General features: G+C 39.4%; 2 protein-coding genes across 11 annotated transcripts in view; one reads left to right on the top strand and one right to left on the bottom strand.

The window, feature by feature from the left end:
- Positions 1–21,962, bottom strand: part of rab22a (RAB22A, member RAS oncogene family) — a 79,674-nt gene extending 57,712 nt beyond the window's left edge. For 5 of the 6 annotated variants that reach the window (XM_069884833.1, XM_069884836.1, XM_069884834.1 and 2 more), the window contains exon 1: positions 21,456–21,962. In XM_069884833.1, coding sequence (XP_069740934.1) covers positions 21,456–21,509 — 54 coding nt within the window. In that variant the 5' untranslated portion in view covers positions 21,510–21,962. Of the gene's footprint in view, positions 1–20,871 lie in introns of all 6 variants that reach the window. The other variant, XM_069884838.1, reaches the window with a different exon arrangement.
- The window catches only part of ppp4r1l (protein phosphatase 4, regulatory subunit 1-like), a 58,999-nt gene continuing 55,793 nt past the window's right edge, over positions 21,295–24,500 (top strand). For 2 of the 5 annotated variants that reach the window (XR_011340058.1, XR_011340059.1), the window contains exons 1-2: positions 21,295–21,473; positions 21,568–21,612. Coding sequence is in view for 2 of the 5 variants with exons in the window: in XM_069884825.1 (XP_069740926.1) it covers positions 21,467–21,473; positions 21,568–21,612 (52 nt within the window). In the remaining 3 variants the exon portion in view is untranslated. Of the gene's footprint in view, positions 21,474–21,567; positions 21,613–22,064; positions 22,597–24,500 lie in introns of those variants that run through there. The other 3 variants (XM_069884825.1, XM_069884827.1, XM_069884828.1) reach the window with 3 other exon arrangements.

Here is a 24,500-nt window from a genome sequence, read left to right as displayed (position 1 = left end):
CGTATGGTTTTTCTTTTCTAAAGTTTACAATCAACTTCTTGGTGACAGGTTGCTGTTACAGTTTCCCTCCCGTATGCTCATTCATCACCTCTTTTTATAAAGCCCACTAAGGTTGCATTATCAACAAATGGTGTTGTCATACCAAGCCACACAGTCATAGGTGAAGAGCTGGTGGCTAAGTATGCACCCTGTGGTGATCTGGTACTGATGGGAGATTGTGGAAATGTTCTTTCCAATCATCAATGATCAAGGTCTGGAAGTGAAGAAATCCCAGATCCAATTGCACAGTGGGGAAATCGAGAGCAGGTCTTGAGAGTTAGTGGATTAGTTTTGAGGGGATGACAGAGTTGAATTTTGAACTGAAGACAATAAAGAGCACCCTGATGTATGCATCTTTGCTGCCCAGATGTTCCAGGGTTTTGGTAAAGCCAGTGAGATGTCATCTGCCATAAACCTGTTGCTACAGTAGGCAAATTGGATTGGATCCATGTCACCACACAGATAGAAACTGATGAGCTTCAACATCAGCCTCAACAATTTTTGACTGTGGATGCCACTGGCACTGGTCAGTAGTCAGTTATGCAGATTATTACTCTTCATGGGCACTGGTACGATTGAGGCAAGAGGCAAAAAGAAATGATCTTTTTAGTTTTATTTAGCAATAAAATACAGATGGACATACAAGATACCAGTGCGAGAATTTATCATTCTCTGAAATTACTATGATCCTGGAAGTCCGCAATGTAATTATTGGGAATGCAGGTAAGAATTAGAAGTGTGGAAAATAGTAGTCCAACATCTTGCCTATGAAAATGGACAGAAATTTTCCCAATATTTGTATAGTTTGACTCCAATATCATTTTACCTTTGGACTTTATCATTAATCAAAAATATTACTCAAATATTAATCAAAAAAGCATATTAAATTTCTTTGTCCACTAATATTTAAAAAGTAACTCATTTTGCATTTGCACTGCTGTTGTTTTAAAATCAGAGAATTCTCTCTTGCTTATCATATTTAGTCTGAAATCACTAAAGTGTCTTCAGAATCTTGACTAACGAACTGAAGCTCTCAAGAGTGTCTGATACGGACATTTTTTTTTCACTGGGCCATTAAAATCCAGGGATACTTCATGAAACTCTTCATAACAGTAAGTGTACTTACATGATAGAATTAATGGTTTATCATCTTGTTTTTCAGAAAACTAAAAATTTATACCAAAGGTGTGCAACTTTGGACATTTATAACGACCAAAGGAACTGCTCATACTAACCATCTGAGACTCACATATTCATAAAACAATATTTATTATTTGTTTAGATAAATACTTGCCCTGCACTTGTATTGTTTGCCTTCATGTGCATTATGTCTGTGCGTTTTGCCCAGAGGTCCAGAGAACACTGTCAGGTTGTACCATCAGAGAAAATAAACTTGACTTGATAATCCACATTGACCTTTTTTTTTTTAAAAAGTTCCTCCAGAAAAAAAATACATAAGACAGCTTAACAGATTCATTTGTATTTCAATATCAAAAGCCATTTTTGGATCTCCACCTCCCCTCCTAATTTGCACTGCATTGAATTCTGGCCAACATAAATTTCTAAAAATTAAATATGAAGTAGCAAATCAATACACAGGTGAAATTAGAAAGGAGTACTGGGGATATACAAAAAAAAACTGCACGTGGTGGAAATACAAAATGAAAATGGAAAATGCTGTAGAAAACACTCAACAATTCAGGGCCGCATCTGGAATAATGAACTTCTCCTTCATGTTGTTCATTTCACATTCCCATGCGAGAACCTCACTGAATAGACTGGTTCTCATTTTCTGCAAAAGGCTGAGGATGGCTAAATGTGTAAAGTTTTGATAGAAGAGACACCATTTCTAGTTGTTTTTTTTAAAAAAAAAACCATCAAATCTAAAGACAAACCTAATAGACAGTTATTGTGAGAAATTCTACACTCAATTTGAAAATTGCGGTCCCTTGGCCGTCCGGCAGTCTCCCCCGGCCGCCGGTCTCTCGGCCCCCCGGCAGCCTCCCCCTTCCCCCAACCGTTGGTCCCCACTTGCCAGATTTTGGAGCTTTCCTGATTTTAGATGTCCGGATAAAGGATCGTGTACCTGTAGTAATCTTCTGATTATTCTCAATGCTGCATCCTACTGGACCATGGGGACTGATACAAGGAAAGATGGGATAGATATAGGCTTGCTGGGATGTCTTTTAGAAGTGCATCCTTGGCATGGATTTGCTAAATGGGAAAAGTGCAAAATCATTTAGCAGTTGCACAGGAAACTAAATAAAGGCTCAAAAAAGATAAAAGTAGATGTGAAAACAAGGCAAAAATTTGAGTGCTTGGAAGGACAAAAGATGCGAGAACATGCAAATTGTTTTATCTACATGCAAGTAGTTAATAAAGAGAATGTTCTAATACACATAGAAGTATGTCACTGTAACTGTTACAAAACTGTAGCTTAAGAGGGACACCAGTGGCAGCTTAATTTTTCTAGAAGGTTTTCAGATGACAGAAGGACAAAAGTGAAAGTGGGATCTCCAACACAACTTTGAGAGAGAGAAAAAACAAAAATCACAGGTATGAGAGGGGTTAATGTGTGAAAAAGATTAAAGATGGACTGCACTGAACAACAAAAACAGTTGGGAAAGTATTGTAGATCATCAATCCAATGGAGACAAGAGTTGCTGAACTAAAGCTCTTGGACTAATGGAGGGCACTTTAATTAGCTTAATATTAACTGTGATGCAGTCAGTGGTTAAGTGTGCAAAAGGGTAACTGATGTTTGAAGGCAAAGGGTGCATTTAGGGTTCTTAATTTGCAGCTGTCTGGGAGAACAAACAGTTTAGGGATAGAATGCTGCAAATTGAATTTAATCCAGAGCAATATCATGAGGCAATGAGAAGGACATCAGATTTGATCTTGATTCACAGATCATAACAGGATGGAGCCAAAACCATATACGATGGCTTTAAGTACCATGTACAGTTCCAATCATCATATTAAAGAAAAGATATGAATTTGCTGGAGATACTTGCAGTAATATTGCTAGAGATGATAAACTCAAGTTGTGTGAAAAGATTGAGAGCTAGGATTATACTCTTCCTTTTGCAGAGAAAATTAAAAGAAACTTAATTGATATACATACAATTATAAGGGTGTCTGGACTGAATAGAAAGGAATTATTTCTCTTAAAATGGGGGTCAAAAAACAGGCACCATAGATTTACAGTAATTGATAGAAGGATTAAAGGAGAGATGGCAATTTTTTTCCCCCACCAAGAAATAGGTCTTCAACACAGGCTGTAAGAGTAAAATGGCAGAAATGGTCACCTTATTTAAAAGGTCCTTGATGGGTCATGACCTGGAGCACTGTACCAAGTACAGGAGGTTCAATAGCTATTCCAAGGAGAACATCAAGAGGTTCTTTATCCTCAAGAACTGTAAACTGACTGTGCAACTGCAGATAGAGGGATAAATGAGCACAAGTCCTTAAAGAGTCTCTGAATGAGTCTATTGTTCAAGAATCTGATTGTTGAAGGGTAACAACCATTTCGAAATCTGGTGGCACAATCTTTGGCACCTGCGAGAACAGAGCTTTGCAGATCTTTGACAATTGATGCTGCTCTCCACCAACAGCACTCCATATAATCTCAAAGGTTGGAGAGTTTTGCCTGTGAGGTACTAGGCTCCAGTACACCATCATTTGTAAGATTTTTCACTCAGAGGTATTGGTATCTTCATAACAGGCCACTATGCAGCCAGTCAGCACATCTGTAGAAGTTTGCCAAGGTTTCCGATGACATACCAAACCTCTGCAGACTCCTGAGGAGGTACAGGTGCTGTTGTGCTACTGGGACATATACCTCTGGTTTTCCTTTCCTAAAGTCTACTTGGTATTGATGGCATTGAGTGAGAGGTTGTTGCAAATACACCATTCAGCCAAATTTTCAAATCACCCTCCTGCGGATCATCCCTGTTTAAGGTAGCCCACTGTGGTATCAGAAAAATTGTATATGGTGTACTTAACCCCACAAGCATGGGTTTGAAGCGAGTAGAGCAAGGGGGCTAAATATGCAGCTCTCGATACTCCAGTACTGATGGAGATTGTGATGATGTTTTTGCCAATCCGAACTGACTAGGTCCTAGAGGTGAGGAAATCCAGGATCCAATTGCACAATGGGGTATTGAGGCCCAAATCCCCAGGTTTACTGCTCAGTTGTGAAGGAAGAGTGGTATTAAGTGCCAAGGAATAATCAATAAATAGTATCCTGATGTATGCGTGTTTGCTAACTATATGTTCTAGGGATTTGTAAAGTACCAATGAGATGGCATCTGCCATAAACCTATTGCTATGGTAGGCAAATTGAAACTGATCCTTGTCACAGAAGCTGCTATGGTTCAACACCAGCCTCTCAAAACACCATCACAGTGGATTTAAGAGCCACTGGTCGATAGTACTGTAATTTAGGCAGGTACCACACTTTTCTTCGGCACCAGTACAAATGAAACCTTGAAGTTTAAAACAGGTGGGTACCACACACTGCCAGAGGAAGAAGTTGAAGATCTGTGAATATTACCAGCCAGTTGGTCAGCACAGGTTTTCAGTACAATGTCAGTACTCAGTCTGGACCAGACACCTTCCTTGAATTCACTCTCCTGAAGACAGCCTGTATGTCATCTTCAGATACAGACAGAAAAAGGATCATCAGGGGATGTGGGGTTCCTCCCTGTTCTGGTGGTCAAATTGGGCATAGGTATTAAGTTCATGTGGGAGTGAGGCTTTGCTGTCCCCTACGTCACTGGATACAGCTTTGTAGCAGGTTGTGTCACTTAAATTCTACAATAGCTGTCAGGTATCCCTTATTAATTTTGTTCCATGGCCTTTTGGAAAAGTCGCTCTTGTTCCTTATGTGTAGTCTTCTTGATCTCCTGACTTAAATTGTTTGGAGCTGATCACAAAGCTCCACCAGAAGTTGGGTCTATGGGCATGGCACTCCCTCTTAATAGCAGGAAAAAAATCTGCTCATCAGATGCAAGGTGGTCTAGGTATTGCTAGACGTGGCGCACGTGTGGCCCATCTCCTGCGCCTCTGCCCTGGTGGTCACGAGAGCAATCTTCCAGTTCATATGAGGATCCAAAATAGATAGGGTCCGAAGGGCCACCATGTACAAGGTGCCAGACAATGTGGGAAAGGACATATCTAATGTGGCTCTCATTCTGATGACCACCTTTGTGTGTGGCTGCATCAGGCTATGGGTGGAGTCAAAGAACAAGGGGACCAAGTGCCACCACTTGTTGAGGTTCAACTGTCCCAGGTGTCGCAAAGGAGGAGACTGACCCCCGAGCAGCACAATGTCCCAGTCAGCTCGATATTACCCATGTTCCATGGAAAAGTTTTTTCAAACACCTTTGATCACAAATCCATCAGGCAATGGTCAGAATAGAACATCCTGCAGACGTTGAGAGACAAGGACTTAATGGACGCTATGGGATGGTTCCTCCGAGCAGATTCCTCAGGGAAACTGGAAGACTACCTCATTGCTATGCTCAGTATTAAACAGCTGGCCGGCAGTGAGAGGAGCCCATCTGGTAAGATCCTTCCGGTGCAACAGGAACTTCACTCATAATGCACATAGTCCCTGAAATGACTGCAGTCGATGGGAGACAGTCATCCACCTCTTTGCAGAATGCAGATTTGCTAAGAGTCTGTGCAGAAGGATACAAGGGCTCTCGTCACAAATCATTCATAGCAGCACTGTGACAGAAGAATCTCTAAGCGTTTTCACACTGCTGAATGTAGTCAACCCTCCTGGGACTAGGGTAAAGTTCCCAGGAAGGCAGCACCTCCTGGTTCTTTCACTCTGCAATCTTACTTACCTGGATTAAAAAAAAATCAGCAACTGGACATTTTGAGGGGGGTCCTGCCCCCAGCGAGTGACATACTACACACTGACAGGAAGTTGAATCGTTCAGTTGTAATGGAGAACAGGATGGATCTTGCATCTGGTTACACGTTAAATGTGAATCATTCTTTTTGTTGATGGCAATGGTTTTGGGTGGAAGAATTAGACTATTTAAGTAACATTCTTGGCATAAATTGTGATTCAAATAATTCTAGTACAATGCCAATGACAACTTTAGAATTGAGATGCAGAGGTATATAATCTGATTATTGTTGGACTCACATGGTAGAAGTTTGGGCAAGATAAATGAATCACTCAGTTGAATCGGTTTCTTTTGGGAGGAAGAAAAAATAGAAATCACATTTGCAAATACTGTATAGAAGGAACAGTTAAAGCATATAGTTTAACCCACTTGTTTCATGGTCAATTTAAAAGCCATCAGTCGCATTTCCTACCAGATTGTTTTGCCTTTGCTATATCTCCTCCCTGTCTGTCTTTTAACTTGGGGTTGTTCTCATTTCCATTCCCTCCCTACCTGTCTGTGTGTCTGCTGCTCATTTAGAACTGAATTGTTGTTTGGATTCGTTTCAAGCGAGATACTTTCTGTCTGAATGTTCATCTCCCACGGATCCCTTACAGAGTTGTGTCTCTCCTCTCCACTTCATTGAAGTCTGTGTGAGACCACGTTGAGATTTCTGCACTGCTCCAGGAAGGCTCTGCTCACTCCAGACGCGAAAGAGTTTTAACCCTAAAATCCGGCTTACTTGTGAGCTAAAGTGTGGGAGCGGTGAACAGAGGAACCTTACACTGAATGCACTCAATCAGACTTGCAACTATCAGGAATTGCCTGCTGCCTCTTTTGAGCAGGATCTTGGAATACAAGATGGGATTTTTTTTAAAAACTTGTTTTGGACTATATTCTCATGAGATGCCTCACGTTATTCAAATTGGTAAGGCTTACTTTTGGCTTCCATCCCTTCTCTGATCATGAGTCACTTTGCCAGTTCTGAATTGTGTGAATTTGAAAAGAGATTTTTCATTGATTTTAGCATTTAGCTGGGGGAGCAGTGAAAGGAATAGGGTGATGAGAAGGGGAAGGGTGGCAATGGAATCATGGAGAATTTGGCATTGGACAACTTGTCAAAATTACCAAGTATTGGACATGGACTCCTTAATGAAAAAGATGCAGATAGCCTGTGTGATGCATGCAAGCAGGTGCCAATGTCGCGAAGCCTTCCCGGTAAGCCACTTGTTGATTCGCACCACCAGAAGAGAATTGGCGGGGGAATTCAGCTGGGCTCTGAGACTACCCCCAACCTAGGTTTCAGAGCCCAGTCGATTTTTACCAGCCCTCCCCAGTCTGACCTTTTCACACTACGCGATTCCCAGGTAGGTAACCAGTTAAATTGCCCAGTTTACCCACTTGTTCACAGCAGAGTGAAAAGTCCTTAATTTACAGCTGTTCCTGGGGACAATGCAGAGACAGATATCCAGAGCTCCAGGAAGATCATCAACTCAGTGTAAGATGCCCTTTCGTCTGTACGACACAGACTTCCAGTACACCAAGATGTCAGTGAGGGAATGCTGCTAATTGGCATATTCCAGGCTGCAGGAGTACGTGCTGAGGAACACTGAGGTTTGGTGCATCCAACACGATGGTGCTATGGAGAAGGACCACAGTCTAGAGTTCTTCCACTACAGGGCAAAGAGGGTCAGAGGCTAGAGGGAAAACCCCTCAAACAACAGAATGGGGAATAACTACAAGGGGCCACAGTGGTGGAATTGAGCTAAACATAACAGTGCATAGGCATAGAAATGTATGGCTATGACATCAAAAAAAGCAAAAAGACTTTGTATGGTTTTCTTTTATAAATAATTTATTGTGAATAAAGTTTACTTTTTAAAAATCTGTCCACCATGAAGGGGATGAATGGGATCCTACAGATTGTAAATTTCAACAATTTAGTCCTTTCCATGGAAATCTAATCATAAACCTGTCATCATTTTGAATAGCTTTTAATTCCAGGTTTAAGTGTTCCAGCTACTCAGATGTACAGGGTGAAACTCTCTAATCCAGCGCTGTGGTCTGACTGCCCCCATTGTCTGGCACGTTTGAATCTGCCACCATTAGTTTGCAGCTCTGCCACCAGGACAGGTGCCAAAATCTGTTACACTGCAGCCAAGTGTTTTGGTGATACAGTCCTGTTGATTTCTTTTTAGCCCTTCAGGATGTCATCCAAGAGACCAAGAGGTGCAGAAGATGGTGCTGGTGCTAATAAGTACAAGCATAAATTATCTATGGTTGAAAAGGTGGAGTTATTGAAAACATTTGCTAAAGGAACTTCTATAAAGACTGTGTATGATTTACAGAAACGAAAGAAGCAGATTTTAAAAAGTTTTTTGCTGAAATGAAAGCCAGAAAAGTTTAAAGTTTTGGAAAACCTTGAGAGGAGCCAGGAGTCCAGAATTACACAGTGCACTTTATAAAGTGGTTAAACTCCAAAGTAATGAAGGTATAAGCAATTCTGGGGAGATGCTTATGGAGCAGGCCAAAGTTTTTCCACAGAGAACTAAAGCTAAATACTGAATATTTGCAAGGATGGCTACACAAGTTTAAGTGGAGACATGGAATTTCAGTGATGTGCGGTGAAAAGCGTAGCGCTGACACAGAAGCTGCAACAAAGTTTGTGGATGAATTTGCACTGTCACTTAGCTCCCGAACAAGTGTATAATACTGTATTGGCATGTCGTATGCCACAAGAAACCCTTGCCCAAGATATTGAAGAGCCTCCACCTGGGGGTAAAGATTCCAAAGATAGGATAACAATTCTTGGCTGTAGCAATGCTGCAGGAACACACAAAACCAAGCTGATGGTCATTGGTAAAAGTGTTCACCTAAGGGACTTTAAAGGGGTGAAAACTCTTCCACTTATCTACCGTGGTAATAAAAATGGGTGGATAACAACTGAACATTTTCTTGAATAGTTTGAAAATTACTTTGAGCGTGAAGCTAGAGCACACTGCAATTGTTGGCCTCGATCCAAAGTGTAACATTTTTTTAAATTTTAGATACTTGTTCAGCATACCCAAAGCAGAAATTTTCATAAAAGATAATGCACCTTTGTGATTCAGCCCTGTGATCGAGCACATTATGTTCTTTGAAAATTAAATACAGATCAGTTTATGCATCATTTCCTTGTCCCAATGGATAAGGAGAAGCTTCCGGCAGATTTCATCAAGGAATTTAACTTAAAGGACATGATATGGTCACTAGCTTCTGCCTGGAATAAAGTCAAGAAAAGTACACTGCAAGGTGGCTGGCACAAACTATGACCAAGTTTAATGTTTCAGGATGAGGAAAGGAATGAACACGACTTCTCTGGATTTAGAGTTTCGAGTGAAAATGATATTAATCCAAGAATTGGTTGAGTACGCTAGGAGTATGACTAACCCAGAGTATCTTGCAATAACCAAAGAGATTACAGAGGATTGGATGAACATTGAGGATAACCCTGTTGTTTATCAACTAAATGATCAAGAAATCATGGAGATGGTTCAGCAAGGTGAGAAGAAACAAGATCATCATGAATGCAGAGGAAAATGAAAAAGTGGAAGAAAGAATTTCAATAGATAAATGTTTCCAGATGATGAGAGATTTAATTGCAGGACTGGAGCAAAGGGACTTTATAACAGAACAAAAAATTATGTCTATTTGATGTTAAGAAAATGCCAAAGTACCAGAAGCAAGCTACGTTGCAATAGTGGTTGAAGTTGATCGTTAATTACATTGCCAAGGCTCATTCCAGCATAGAAAATCCACTTCTCTGCACCTCCTCTGTCCCTGATGTGCAAGTAGCTGCTGACAATGGAGACTCTGATGCAATCTGAGCTAGATTGTTTTAGGTTTATATTTCATTAGGGCAGCACAGGTGGTGTAATGGTTAGTGCAACGCCTTTACAGTGCCAGCGATCGGGTCAGAGGTTCAAATCCGATGCTGTCCGGAAGGAGTTTGTACATTCTTTCCACGTCTGCGTGGGTTTTCCTTGGGGGCTCCGGTTTCCTCTCACCATTCGAAACATACAAGGGGTATGTTTAACCAACATACAAGTTGGTTAGTTGGGTGGCATGGACTCATGGGCCGAAATGCCCTATTACTGTGCTGGATGTGTAACTAAATGAAACAATAAAAACCCAGTTTGGAAGCATTACTAGTTGTAATATTTCCTGTTTTAAGTTTTGTTCTACCTTTGACAACACAGCAATATGTATGTGGTCAGGCATATGTTTACATGTTTTCTGGCATTTTCTGTGGTCCGGCAATGGGCAGGACCCAACATCGCCGAATTTAAAAGGTTCAACCTGTAGTTGAATTCATCTCTTTTAGTCTTGATCATTAGCAAAGATCTTCAGATTATTTATCAAATCACTCAAATTAACCAGTGTCTCAAGGACAACAACATTGGAAGAAATATTTTTTATTTTATGTCACATGGTTGTCATTGACATGGGATCCAATTTACCATCATTCATGGATCATCTTTTTGTGTTAAGCAACTGCTGAAATGAGGAAGTAAAACTACAAGGGAATAGGATCATGCATTTAAGTGACCAGAAGCCAAAGTAAATAAATGGACCATCTCTGAAATCAGCATGACTGCATTCCTCATGTTTGATGCACAAATATTACTAAAGTTGGGCATTTGTTCCACAAGGCTTTATTCAAGAGAATCCACTCTGTACCAACCATTCTCAAAGGGGGCTCTATGGCCCTCTCTCCCAGAATCACATCACATTTAAATAAAAGCCTGGTTTTCTTTTCATCTCAAAAAAAAACTCACACCTTCCTACAGAGCCAACATTTAATTTTTTTTTAAGATTTATTTTTAAATTTAGACACACACCACTGTAACACGCCATTTTGGCCCATGAGTACATGCTGCCCAATTTACATCCAATTAACCTACACCAGAGCCCCCAGGGAAAACCCATGAAGACACAAGGAGAATGTACCAACTCCTTACAGACAGCACGGGGTTCGACCCCTGGTCGCTGGTGTTGTAAAGGTGTTGCGCTAACCACTACGCCAACCTTGCCACCCCAACAAAGCCATCAGAAAAATTGGCAAAAATGATTCCAATGACTTGGTTCCTTTTTTGCTCTGTGCAAAATATTGGCCATGCAATGGCAACAACTTAAGGTCAGACAAACAATAAATCATTTTGGATCAAACTGCATATTTCAGGAATTGCTGAGATATTAACTCCAAGATTTAAGAAATATTGTAATTAATTGCAGTTCTAAATTCACTGCTAATCAGAGAACAGCCATATTTTGAATGATTCATAGGTAAATGCTTGGACTACAAATGATGTTTTAAAATTCTAAAAATATTGCTTAAATCCCTCCATCAGTTTACCTTCATCTTTGCAAGCCACTGCAGTACACTAACCTTGACATTAACTGTCTTCTGCCTATTCTAGCATGTTGCACATTCCTGATTTCCTTAATCTTTTTGGATGAGTTACCTCAAAGTGACTGATATCTGAAGATACACCCTGGCAAAAAGGTGAGAGGCAAGATCATTAGAAACTACAAAATACCGTTACTTAATTGGAAAGCAACACATTACCAGAAAGTTGCTGTAGTTAATGCATTTGAACTGTAAAGTTATCATGCAGAGCATATAAACACTGACAGTTATAGTAGAGCTGAAGAGAGCTCAACTTTGAATTTCAAGGCATTGAGCAGGGGATGACAGATGATGTGGATGCCATCCAATGAAAGCAACCAGGCAAAAACCCTAATGAGACACTGATAAAACTTCAGTGCTAAGAACTGTTGGAAAGCCCTCTTCTCCTTTATGTAATGCCACTGTCACCCCTCTCATTCTGACCCCTGCTCCAGGTCTAGATCTAATCAAGTGGATAGGCAAGTACAGTCATACAAACTTTCCCCAGTTCAAGGACTTTGAGCTGTCAATTCTGCAGACTATCAGAAGCTTGTGGTGAGAGAGATTTGATCACCCATGGGCAGTCTGCCCAATCCAACCCTCTTACAGCTTTGGTTGTTACATAGGAACCAGGACAAATTACTTGGTTACAGCTAAGTATGTAAAACATTTACTTACTTTTTTTTTGCATGATGATCAATTCAGAAAGTTTCCATATAACATTTATATGAAGCATTTCAGCAAGTGAAAAAGTTGGTTAGGGCGACTTTTGCCCACTAATAATTAAGACAATTTTCTGTTGGTGCATAATTACAATTTTTATGTCTAATTCATACACATCAAAAGTTGTCTGAATTTTAGTAATGAAAAAATATCCCAAGGCAGTTATTTAAAAAAAAATGAAACATTCCACTATAAACACATTTAATGTGGAAATTAAAACAGACGATCCACGTTAAAAAAAAAATCAGCTGCCTCTATGACAGCTTGTTTGATGAACAAACTGCTTTCCTGATCATAAGTACTAAACATTGATTAAAATCTCCAAGATTAATAGCAGATATGTGTTCATGTTACTGCTGCTTGTCGTTGGGGAACTTTCCCTAAAGTGTCTCCCTATCCCTGCCTAGTAAGAGTCTTTACCTTTAATTATGATGACAACACTGTTACAGCGCCAGAGACCAGGGTTCAAATTTAAATTTTGTAAGTTACGGGAATTACTTGATTAAAGTGAACCTTGTATAATTAGGACTACAATGTTGGTTTTTTTTCAAAATTACATTAAAAGATAAAAGCCAATGCAAAATGTAAACTGTTTATTCTTAATGCAGGTGTATTAGTTAGGCATTGCCAGAGTCTCAGGCAACCAGAAAATTCACATATCTGGCATCCACAATCCTGTAGATACAGGGGTTTTTACTGTATCTAGAACTGTGGATTTCACCATGAGAGATTATAACAATGGCAATAATGGAGATGACTAAAAAAGGCAAACTTGGAACGACTTCTGGACACAAAGTAGTCAGAAAAGACAAACATAAGTGGAGAGAGTGTGACAGCACTGATACTGAAATGCTGTAGGATGGTTACGAATGTCAACTAAAACAACAAGGGTGGTATTATCCCACCCACAGGCCAATTTAAGTGAAGAATTTAGAGGAGTTTTTTCAGAAAAATTGCAGTTATGGATGAGAACTCGGGTAATCATTATCTTAATGTTAGCTGGGGTAATAACAGTTTAAAGACTAAAGGGGATAAAATTGTAATAAGCTTAGGAGACCTTTATTGAATATGTACAGACTGACCCTGCCAGATTTGGTTTCAAGTGCAACAAGTTTTGGTGGGGAAACAGAACAAAAGTATGGCAAGATGTCAATTACCTGTGGGAAATGTATAATGTTCAATTCAAATAATTAATTGGAAGAGAAACAATTTCAGTCAGCTGAAGAGTGACCTTGTCAAGAATTGGAATTTATAATTCCCATGCAAAAACTGGAATCTACAAATGAATGGCATTTAATAAAAATGATTCATGGACAGTTGAAGTGAATTTATTGCCATGAAGGCATAGAATAGAACAAAACCACAGCTAACCTGATGAAGAGAGAATGGAGAAAGAGAGGTAAACTGGAAGAGGAAGTACAAGATGGTAAAAAAAGTAGAGAGCAGGCTGTCGGCTAATATAACCAGGAATTCAAAGAAACGGCAGGAAAGATGTTGCTAAAAAGGAACAGTCAGGGCTAAAAAGGAGATTTATGTTTGAATACTAGTACTAACATTGAGAATCTTGCATTTCTTATTAGCAAGAAAATGAGGGATGGGGCAAGAAGTAGTAAACTGCAGCACCTGGGTAGCCCTCATGGGACTCGGGCGCAATTACTGGGGCAAAGTCGCATCTTTTAAATTGCAGGAGGAATTTACCCATTAAATAGACAACCCAGCGATTTAAGGGGAATCCCTCCCTCATAATGACATGTCACGTACTCACCAGAAAAATAGCCGGATGTTCAGATGCTGGCTACCCAGTGATGCATGCAAGTGCTGACGTCACCAGAATAAGCAGGTCGGCCATTTTCATATTGCCTGTGGACGCGACCTAGGCAAGTACCTCTGAGGTAGGTCAGGGACCTAGTTGGATTCCGACAGGGTTGACTGGGTCAAACCCTTTCTAACTGCTGTGCTAACTGGGCAAATTGCCCAGTTGACCCCATTTTACACGACAGTTTGAAAGGGCCTACTACATCAACTAAAAAGCAGAAAATGGGTAACACCAAAAATAGCCAAAGAATAGATCACCAAGCATTACTTACACACACACACACACACACACACACACACACACACACACACACACACACACACACACACACACACACACACACACACACACACACACACCTAAGTGAAGGTTGTACAAGTACTGACAATAATTGAATTAATCAAGAATGTCTGCAGGTGCTGTGTGCATTACACAAACATGCTGGAGAAACTCAGCAAGTCACACAGCATCCATAGGATGGCACCATCTTGTGCCATGAGGTTTCCAGTACCAAAAAATTATGATAGTTACTTTTTTTTTTAAAAAAAAACTTCCTATGGATGCTACGTGCCCTGATGAATTTTTCCAGCACGTTTGTGTATTGCACTGATCATAATTGTTCTCTAACACCAGGGCATTGTTAAAAGTAAGAGATCGTACATTTCATCCTCTATCTAAAAAGAACGTAAAGATAAACCCAACAGTTACTATTCTATGTGTTGAGAGGCCAGCTGTAAATTATATCCTAGGTCAAAGCAGTCACTTTCTATGATACTGTATTAAAATAAATATTGTTACATGTAATTTTACTTTAAAAATGAATGGAGTTTTAGGAGGACTGATTAGAAGGAAAGTAAAAGGATTTACAAAGTGTATTCTGACCAAATCTGTTAACAGTGGTGTACTGCATGGTGTAGATGTACAAATTAATTGATTAAAAACGTACATATACTGATTATTAAGAGTGCAGTGAAGGCAGACAGAATTTAGTCCACAAAAGTGTGAGGCTGTGCCTGGAATATTATGCACAGTTCTGGTTGCTACATGAAGGATGTGCGTGGGGGGGAGGTGTGGCAAGATGGCATAGAGTCTAGACGTGTAATCTTGACCTCTCTGGCCAGACTTTTAAGTACCCGTTTTTTAACCCTTTGTTTTCAAGTTTGTCTGGGGAGGGAGAGATTTCCTCCAAGTTCTTTACTAGTCATCAGCCACTGGTGGGTGACCCACACCCAATTTTTGTTTAGGATTTACTACCTTTTGGCAGTTTTTTTTGGGGGGGGGGGGGGAGTTTAAAAAAAAATTTTAGTTAGCTTTTAATTTGTGATTTTTTTTCTCCTATTGGAGGGCCTATATACGTTGATTTGAGTTTTCATACAAAGATATTATTGGTATTCAGTAATAATAGTAGATATGTCAAAGTTGAGGTTTGCTACTTTTAATGTTCAAGGTTTAAACAGTCCGATCAAGGGTAAGCGAGTCTTGGCGTATATTAAGAAAATGAAAATTGATGTTGCTTTTTTACAAGAAACACATGTGAATTTGAAGGAAAGTAGTGTTTAATACAATATGGATGTCTTTCTGGATATAAAGTCAATTGGGAAAAAAGTGAAATATTACCAGTAAGTGAAGGAGATTATTCAGTTTATAAGAATATTATTAATTTGAAATGGACTGATCAAATTAAGTATTTGGGTATAATTCTGAATGTTGATTATCAATCTTTATGTAAATTAAATTATGTTCCGTTAATAAAAAAAATTAAAACTGATATGATTAAACGGAAAGATTTACCTATTAATTTATTGGGTAGGATAAATACAATTAAGATGAATATTTTTCTGCGTATACAATATTTGTTTCAATTTATTCTGTATTTACTTGATAATATTTTTTTTTCGAGATTTGAATAAAATGGTTAGGGAATTTTTATGGAGAGGTAAATTTTCGAGAGTAGCTTTGAATAAATTAACTTGGAAATATGAGTTAGGGGGATTACATTTACCACATTTTCAAAATTATTATGAAGCAGCCAAACTTAAATTTATTAGTTCCTTGATGGATTTGGAACGGCCTCCTAGTTGGGCCAAAATTGAGATGGCAAATATTTCTGAATTTGAAATACATCAATTTTTGCTTAGATGGAATATAAATTTGTTACAGCAATATAATGTGCCTATACTAAAACATTTAATGAAGCTATGGATTAAGAAAAATAAAATGATAGGCTCTAGGGTTGAATTATCGGCTTTGACTCTGTTGTATAAAATAATCAACTTATTTCTTTTTCAATACATAATCAAAGTTTATTGCATTGGAGATTTAAAGGTGTGAAGAATTTGGGAGATTTTTTTAAAGAGGATAAATTTTTATCTTTTAATCAGATGAGGGACAGTTTTGATGTTGATAAGAATTCTTTGTTTCTCTATTACCAAATTCGATCTTTGGTAAAACGTACTTTTGATAGAGATATGATTTGACCTGAAATGACTAAATTTGAGATTTTTCTTATGAACGTACCAGAGAAGGGTTATATTTCATCTATGTATCAAATATTACAGGATGGTATGGATAAAAAGGGTTGGGATAGGTCTAAACGTAAATGGGAAGTGGACATTGGTTTTAATTTTTCCGAGGATGATTGGTTAGATATTTGTTATGATAGTGTAACTAGATTGATAAATACACATTATGCAATGATTAACTATAATTTTTTACTTCAATTATACGTAACACCTGAAAAATTTAAAAAAATATGGTTTTCATGAATCAAATTTGTGTTTTAGAAAAAAAATTAAATATTTTCAAGTTTAACAGTTAGCAAACAGTATCAGCTGTGTGCAGCCATAGTTCATCAATAAGCAATAGCAAAAGTTCTTTGTTTGGAGAAATTATAAACGCAAATGAATTAGAAAGTACTTTGAATTGAGGTGTGGGATTGTCCAAATTTTGTGCTAGATCTTAAATAATATTAAAAGGATTTAGTAAGTTAAAGTGCTAAAGTAGATCAACTGTCCAATGAGATTATTATGATGCTTGGCAAGTCCTTTCCCATGCTGACATTTATTGATTCCTTTCCTATTCAAGGATCTTTTGTTCCATGTTCTCCAAGTGCAGTGGGATAGAATGATGCCTCATTGGTCTTACTAGGCACATTCAGGTGGCCAATTGACCCGCACGTAAAGCCGCATGTTTAGGCGATATGTGGCTGTTTTGAGGCCACCTGAATGTGCAGGAGGCGCTCTTGAGGCGAGCTATGTAACCCTCCTCTGAGAGGGATAATCAGCTCAGCTTAGTGGCTCCCCCAGCCACCTGGATGCAGCTGGCTGAAAGCGGATGTTAAAGGGTTAGGCTGCTGATCTCAGCTGACACGCTGACACTGGGCAGGAGCCGGAGTGCGCTCAGAGTTCCATCCTGTGCAGCTGTGTCCTTCAGGTGGCCAGCGTTGCGCTTTAAACACTGCCACCTGAACGGCATTTAAAGGGCCACTTCTGCTTCTTCAGGCACATTCTTAGCGAAGAATGCACCTGAAAAAGCCTACAGACATCTAAATTCAAGTAACAGGAATACAGTTCCTTATTGTCTATTCTATCTCAGATGCACCATTTCATCTGATACAAGGATCGACAAAGAGATAATACCCACGCTCCTGTTCAGCTCCGAATCATGGGTCCTCTACCGGCATCACCTACGGCTCCTAGAACGCTTCCATCAGTGCTGTCTCCGCTCCATCCTCAACATTCATTGGAATGACTTCATCGCCAACATCGAAGTACTCGAGCTGGCAGAGTCCGCAAGCATCGAATCCATGCTGCTGAAGACCCAACAGCGCTGGGTGGGTCACGTCTCCAGAATGGAGAACCATCGCCTTCCCAAGTGTTCTATGGCGAGCTCTCCACCGAGACAGAGGTGCACCAAAGAAGAGGTACAAGGACTGCTTAAAGAAATCTCTTGATGCCTGCCACATTGACCACTGCCAGTGGGCTGATATCGCCTCCAACCGTGCATCTTGGCACCTCACAGTTCAGCGGGCAGCAACCTCCTTTAAAGAAGACCGCAGAGCCCACCTCACTGACAAAAGACAAAGGAGGAAAAACCCAACACCCAACCCCAACCAACCAATTTTCCCTTGCAACCGTGCCTGCCTGTCCTGCATCGGACTTGTCAGTCACCAACAAGCCTGCAGCAGACGTGGACATACCCCTCCATAAATCTTCGTCTGCGAAGCCAAGCCAAAGAAAGAAAGAAGAATTCTATCAAGATTCCCAACATTTTTTGCCTTGAATTCAAACACCTTGATATTTTAAATGGTGCTGGGGACAGATCCATTTACCCTCATTCCCAGATGGATCAAAATCAATGGATTATTACACACAAATCCAGAGACAACTATAAATCCACCCTTTCTCAAAACAAGATCAGAACTGCAATGCTCCACTTGTGTGCTCACCACACCCCTGTATAATTCATGCAACACCTTGTTACTTGAACTAAACCCATTTAAAAAGATTAATAATATTTAAAATGGAGGTGCAATAAACAATTAGGCTGTTGTATTTTGTGAAAATACCCTAGATCCAACACTTAATTGTTTTCCTACTGTGCTCACAAGAAATATTAGTCTCATTTTCCTCCCCACCCCACCACATTGTACAGAACTTGTTTTCTATCCATATTAGGATACATACCGCAGTATTAAACAGGACACTAAGGTATGCAGTGTTCCTTATTAAAACTACAATTGCTTCACAAACATTCCCAGTTATAGAATAAGCAAAACACAGCATTTATAAATTCTTCTAGGTAGGATTCAGATTTTAAAATGTTACCATTTATTTCTCAAAAAGTAATTAAAAAACTTCATGTACACAAATTACAAACAAAAATGTTGGAGGAACTCAGCAGGTTTCGCAGTATCCATCGGAGATAAAGGTATACAGTATCACCAATGCTTCAAGCCTGAGCCCTTCTTCATGTACACAAGGATTATTTTAAATAAAGGTTGCTTAAATGTCAACTTCATATAGAACATAGGATATTACAGAATAGGCCTTTCAGCCCATGATATTGTGCTGATGTACATAAACCTCAATGATCTAAAAGAGTCTTAGACAGGCACATGGTTTCAATATTCATGCCCTCTATTTTTTCTTGAAACCATGTGCCTGTCTAAGACTCTTTTAAATGTCCCTACTGTACCAACCTCCACCATCACCCCTGGCAATGTATTCCAGGCACCCATTGTTATTTTCCCTAAACTTTCCTCCCCTCACCTTGTACAGAAGTCCTCTGGTATTTGCTGCTGTCACCCCAGGAAAAAGGTGCTGGCTGACTGCCTAACTCATCTATGCCTCTAATAATCTTGTAGACCTCTAAATCACTTCTCATCCATGACTATTTGAATCCAACATAGCTATCTCTATGTCAAGATAATCTGAAATATCTTTGTTAAATCGGGTACCAAAGTGTGCAAATAAATTAATTTAGTTTTTACCTAAAATAGAGAGGTTTCGTCTCATTTTGTTATTGCAAAGCTAGAAAGTGGACAAAATATTTAGGTTTCGTCTCATTTTGATCTTTAAAGCAAAATAACATTAAATAAAATTGTGATATTTGAACCATGAATGTTACTAATGTCATAATATCAAATCTCATTTTGAACAAATAATCAAATGAATTAAATTCAGACCAAACAAATAATTTTAAGTGGAAACCATTACAGAAATAGTGGGTGGTTAATATTTAAGACATCATCTTATCAACCCAAACTTCTGATGAAAAACTCTTAAGTCAGCAGCTAAAAGAATGTCAGCCCTGCTGTAGTTTTTTAGGTGGGGAAAGCCAAATTTTGGGCAATTCAGGTTTTCAGGGTCCATTTGCGGCCTTAAAAAAATAAATAGTGATCCTTACTGGAGGAAAAAAAACTTTTCATTTTTTAAAACAAATTGAAAGTGGTTTGTTGTTGGTCTTTAATGGATTATTTTGCTTTATAGATTGAAATGCCATAAACTTAAATAAAGTGAAACAGGAAAAACTGGAGATACTGATTGAGTTTGTACACAGAAGTGTGGAGAACCTCAGGTCACACAGCATCTATAGGAAACAGAAGGATACTGAAAAACAAAGTTTCGGGCCTGAACATAATACAGACAGGTACCTGAATAAAAGAGTGGTGGGGCAGAGAAGGTGCAGAGGCCAACAGGTCATCAGTGGATAAGGGTGAGAGGGCAGATGAGTAAAAAAAAACAGCTCTGTGAACTGAAGAAAAAGGGGAGGAGGAATGGGGAAGAGTAGAGAGACGGGAGGAGGCTAACGGAACCCCGAGAAGTCGGTTGTAGAGTGGCCAGACGGAATTGTATTATTTTTCTCTTCTCTCCTCCCTCATCCACCTGTTGGCCTGTGCTCCTCCCTCTATCCCTTCTCTACTCCCCACCACATTTTTATTCAGACGCTTTATGCTCATACCTTGACGGCGGGCACAGGCAGAAACGTTAGTTATTATCTCTGATTCCTATAGACGCTGCGTAACCTGATAAATACATGGTGGGATAATTCTAACTTAGGCACAAATCAACACAAAGTTAGACTAAAAAGTACTATTTCACTATTATTAAGCAAATATCAAATGGCTTTGAGTGCTCTTTGGCATCCTATTTAACAATTTAGAAGATAGTTAATTATCTTTCATTGTCTCTACATTGGATTCAAACAAGATATAACCACTGTTTACGAAAATGCAGTTATGCTTCCGTTCTTAAAAGAAAATCCAAGCGGTCAGTTTAGTTTGCTCAGAGTGACAGACAGATCTCCCTGCATGTTCAATTCCGTTAACATTTCTTGCAGCATTGTTAAATAAACGGTGCTAACCTTACAACGATCCAATTATGCAAAGTTAAAGTAGAAAGCGATTGTCAAGGGGCATTTCATCCGTCCGAGAGTAATGTGTCAACGCAACACGTACTTACCCCGAGAAGGCAAACTTTCAGCTCCCTCAAAGCCATTGGAAACCTCCGAGTGTTCAGAAGCCCACATGCATCGCCGCCAGGGTGATCACCACAGTTAGAGAATCAACGTGGGAAAAAAAAAGACTCTCATCCACCGTTCTTTATTTAACAGAATACGTGGTGTTTTTTTTTGTTGCTGAACCAGCCCGTCCCACTGCCTCAGCCGCTCCACAGCGCAACAAACCCTCCCTTCAACAGGGCCGCCACCGCCATCTTGCTGTCGACATCACGTGACCTCATCAGTTGCTCCAGCAAACAGCTCGGATATTTTATTTCCATGCAAGCATTGAAACATTTTTATGGACCTTAAATGCAATATCACCACCATCTGTTAAAAATAATTTTAATTTCGATAAAGCCAGCGAGGACCGTTGAGACGTCATCACCGGACTACGTTTGAAAGTAATTCTATCCGGCTTTAATTTTAATTCCGACCACGTAACCAAATGACGGCGACGACTGGAGGTTCCACTGGAGGGGTTGTATTGAGATATTTTGTGTTTTAAGTGCGGAAGTGATTCGCCAGTCCCCCGCACCCCCCTCACCTCCATCCAAGATGGCGGGTACGTGAGTCCTCTCTCCGCCGGCGGCTCTCTCATCCCCGTTCTCCGCACTTGTTAAGTACCTGTCTGTATTCACACCTTGTTCTCTTCGCAGGCCTTTCTTTGTATTATGAGGACTCCCAGGACGAACTGGAGGAATGTGAGTATCGAGTGCTTGTGACCGATGGTGAGGTTGGTTGTGGCCGGGCCCCGGTCTCAGCTACACCCCCTTTGGGTGAGCAGGGGGATACGGGGCTCGGCGTTTGACAGTTGTCCCCACCACTTTCTGTATCCAACCTGGTGGATTCCGTTACCCAGAACAGTGACTTGCACTGTCAACCCCAAGTCCTTCTCTGATGTTTCAGTGCTCTGGTGTTCTCCGATTTGGGGGCGAGAGTGGGGAAGGAAATGGGTGTTGTCGACTCTTATCTCCCCTCCTTCTCTTGTCCTGTAAATTAAACCTTCAATGTCATCATTGCCTACGATGTAAACAGATGGGACCTCATTCTACGTCTCTTGTCACACTGACGCTTCTCAGCATAGTTTACGTGAAGTCTGGTTTATGACTGACTTGTGATGTACATTAATTGCAATAGGTACAAGTTACAGCTACTCAAATGGGGAGGCTTTGTTAATGAGCTGTTGCATTTTTTTTTGTGTTTCTCTATTTTAAAACAGTTCCATGCTGTCCATGGATGATTTCAAATTGCATGGGCGAATGTATTGCCGATGAATTGGCGATTACGACAATTAAATGTTTTCACATTTAATGTAACTAGATTGTCAGAACAAATCACTGAATTTTTTTTTGGGGGGGAGGCAGGAAAAACTTTACCCAGTGTTCATTATGTTTTTTTTATTAAGAACTTTTATTTAAAAATTCCATAATAATTTTAGCAAATATGTGAAATTCCAAGCACTTTGAAGAATATTAATGGATATGTAGGCTAGTTTTGGAACCTAATGAAACATACAGCAAAGAAAATCATTCTCAGTGCCCAGTTTATACTAATTTGCCTTCATAAGTGTTGTCTTTGGTAAGCTAATACAATTGTAACTCAAGGGAAAATGACAAAACAAGATTATCAATGCCTAAAGCAAACTGCTGGAGAGGAACATAGCATGTCACACAGCGTCTGTTAAGGTAAAGAGATAATGGAGACCCATCATTCGTGTTTCTGCTCTATGTTCACCTTGGATGTTGTCTGTCTGAAGTTTTGCATTTTCCATGTGACTGCTTTATGTGCTCCAGTTTCCTCTCACATCCCACAGACATACAGGTTGGTAGATTAATTGCTTATACTCTGTAAGTGAATGTAATATCTGGGGGAGTTAGTGAGAATGAAAAATTGGGTTCATCAAGGATAAGTGTAAATGCACAGTTGATGATTGGTGTGGATAAGGTGGACCTGTTTCTGTCTTGGAAGTCTCTTTGATGGTGCATGATAGTTACTATGAACTGCAATGTAATGGTGAGGACATGCTTTAAAGATGTCAAGTTGTGATGTAAATGCTGGCCAGAATCCCTTCACTATATACATTCCAAACAGTATCTTGGAATTTTTTCCCTCTGTTATCTGGTTGAGGTAATGCTGACAGTACACGGCTCATCTGGTATTGTGCAGCAAGGTTTGTCCTGTTCTTGTGTTTCTGGGGTGAGATTTGGGCTGTTCTTGGTAGATTTGGAATTGGCTAGATGTGATCCTTTACATTTTCTGCCCTCATTGGTCTATTGGTGTTGTATTTTAGAGGCCTATTTTAAAAATGTATATTTTTAATATTATATACATACTTTATATACTTCCAAGGTCCGTAGGAGATGTTCCACTAATTAACAATTTGTAAGCAAATAACACTGTTTGTGCACAGTAAAATCAGCCACCAAATCATTAACTGGTTGATTAATTAGTTTTAGTTGTGTTGATTATATTAGCCAGGGAACAGATTAAATTACCTGCACTTAAAATAAATTTTATGATGTCAATAGATTATGTCTGTCTAACTAAACCTTAATTTAGTGTCTCGCCTAAACATCAATGTGGTAGAGTGGTTTGCTCGTTCGGCAGCTTCAACAGAGGGAGAATCATTGTCGAGCAAAACCAGAACCCACCTCACACTTACTTTTGTCAACAGGACTCAATAACTCACATCACAGGCACAATACAGTCAAATGACATCAAGGATCCTTTTGTTACAGTTGATTTACTCTTTTTTTTCTTTTTGCTAATTTGTTAAATTCAGGGTTTGCACTGCTCTGTCAGTGCTGTATTTTGCATACTTTCATCTATACCCAAACAAACTTAATGAGGGATGAACAAAAGTAATTTTTTAATGTATAAACCCCACTTCTATAAAACTATTTCATTGGCTTTTATATATTATGTAGGTATTTTAACAAATATTGGAAGTTTAAATTTGTGTCATTGCATAATTTCAGACTTTTTTTTAACTGCAAAGCTGTACGAATGCCTGAAGACTGTTACCTGATGGTATGAGCTATCTCATCCCTTGTGTTTTCTATCTGGTTGGATGCAGATAACAGATTAAAATTGTACTTGATCAAATGACATGATGATAACTGTTGCCAGAAATTTTTGACTGGCATTGTGGTAGTGCCATAACTACTAATTAATATAAATGTAATATCAGTATGTAAATCTAATCTTCTGTCTGTGATAAGTATTATTTATTTTATATGTGCTTATTAATTGAGCAATTCCTATTTTTTTTAAAATCAAAATGACATGGGATTCTCTAAGTTAATTCTGCCATGAGTGGTTTGACTGTAGTGCTCTAGCTGTCTTCTCACAATGTCCATTTTTTTTTTAAGGTCTATCCTTATATTTTCATTCCAATTCACTGGACCAATTTAGCTAACCTTTTCTATAAACTTTTCCTCTGCAATCTTGCTATTGCTGTGCTGGAGAGAATTTGGGAGCTGTACAGAGTGGGTTGTACAGAGTGGGTTGTACAGAGTGGGTTGTACAGAGTGGGTTGTACAGAGTGGGTTGTACAGAGTGGGTTGTACAGAGTGGGTTGTACAGAGTG

The sequence above is a fragment of the Narcine bancroftii genome, chromosome 6 (assembly GCF_036971445.1).
Source record: "Narcine bancroftii isolate sNarBan1 chromosome 6, sNarBan1.hap1, whole genome shotgun sequence".
Lineage (NCBI taxonomy): Eukaryota > Metazoa > Chordata > Chondrichthyes > Torpediniformes > Narcinidae > Narcine > Narcine bancroftii.
Note: the sequence above shows the minus strand (reverse complement) of the source record. Positions and strands in the feature narration are given on the sequence as shown.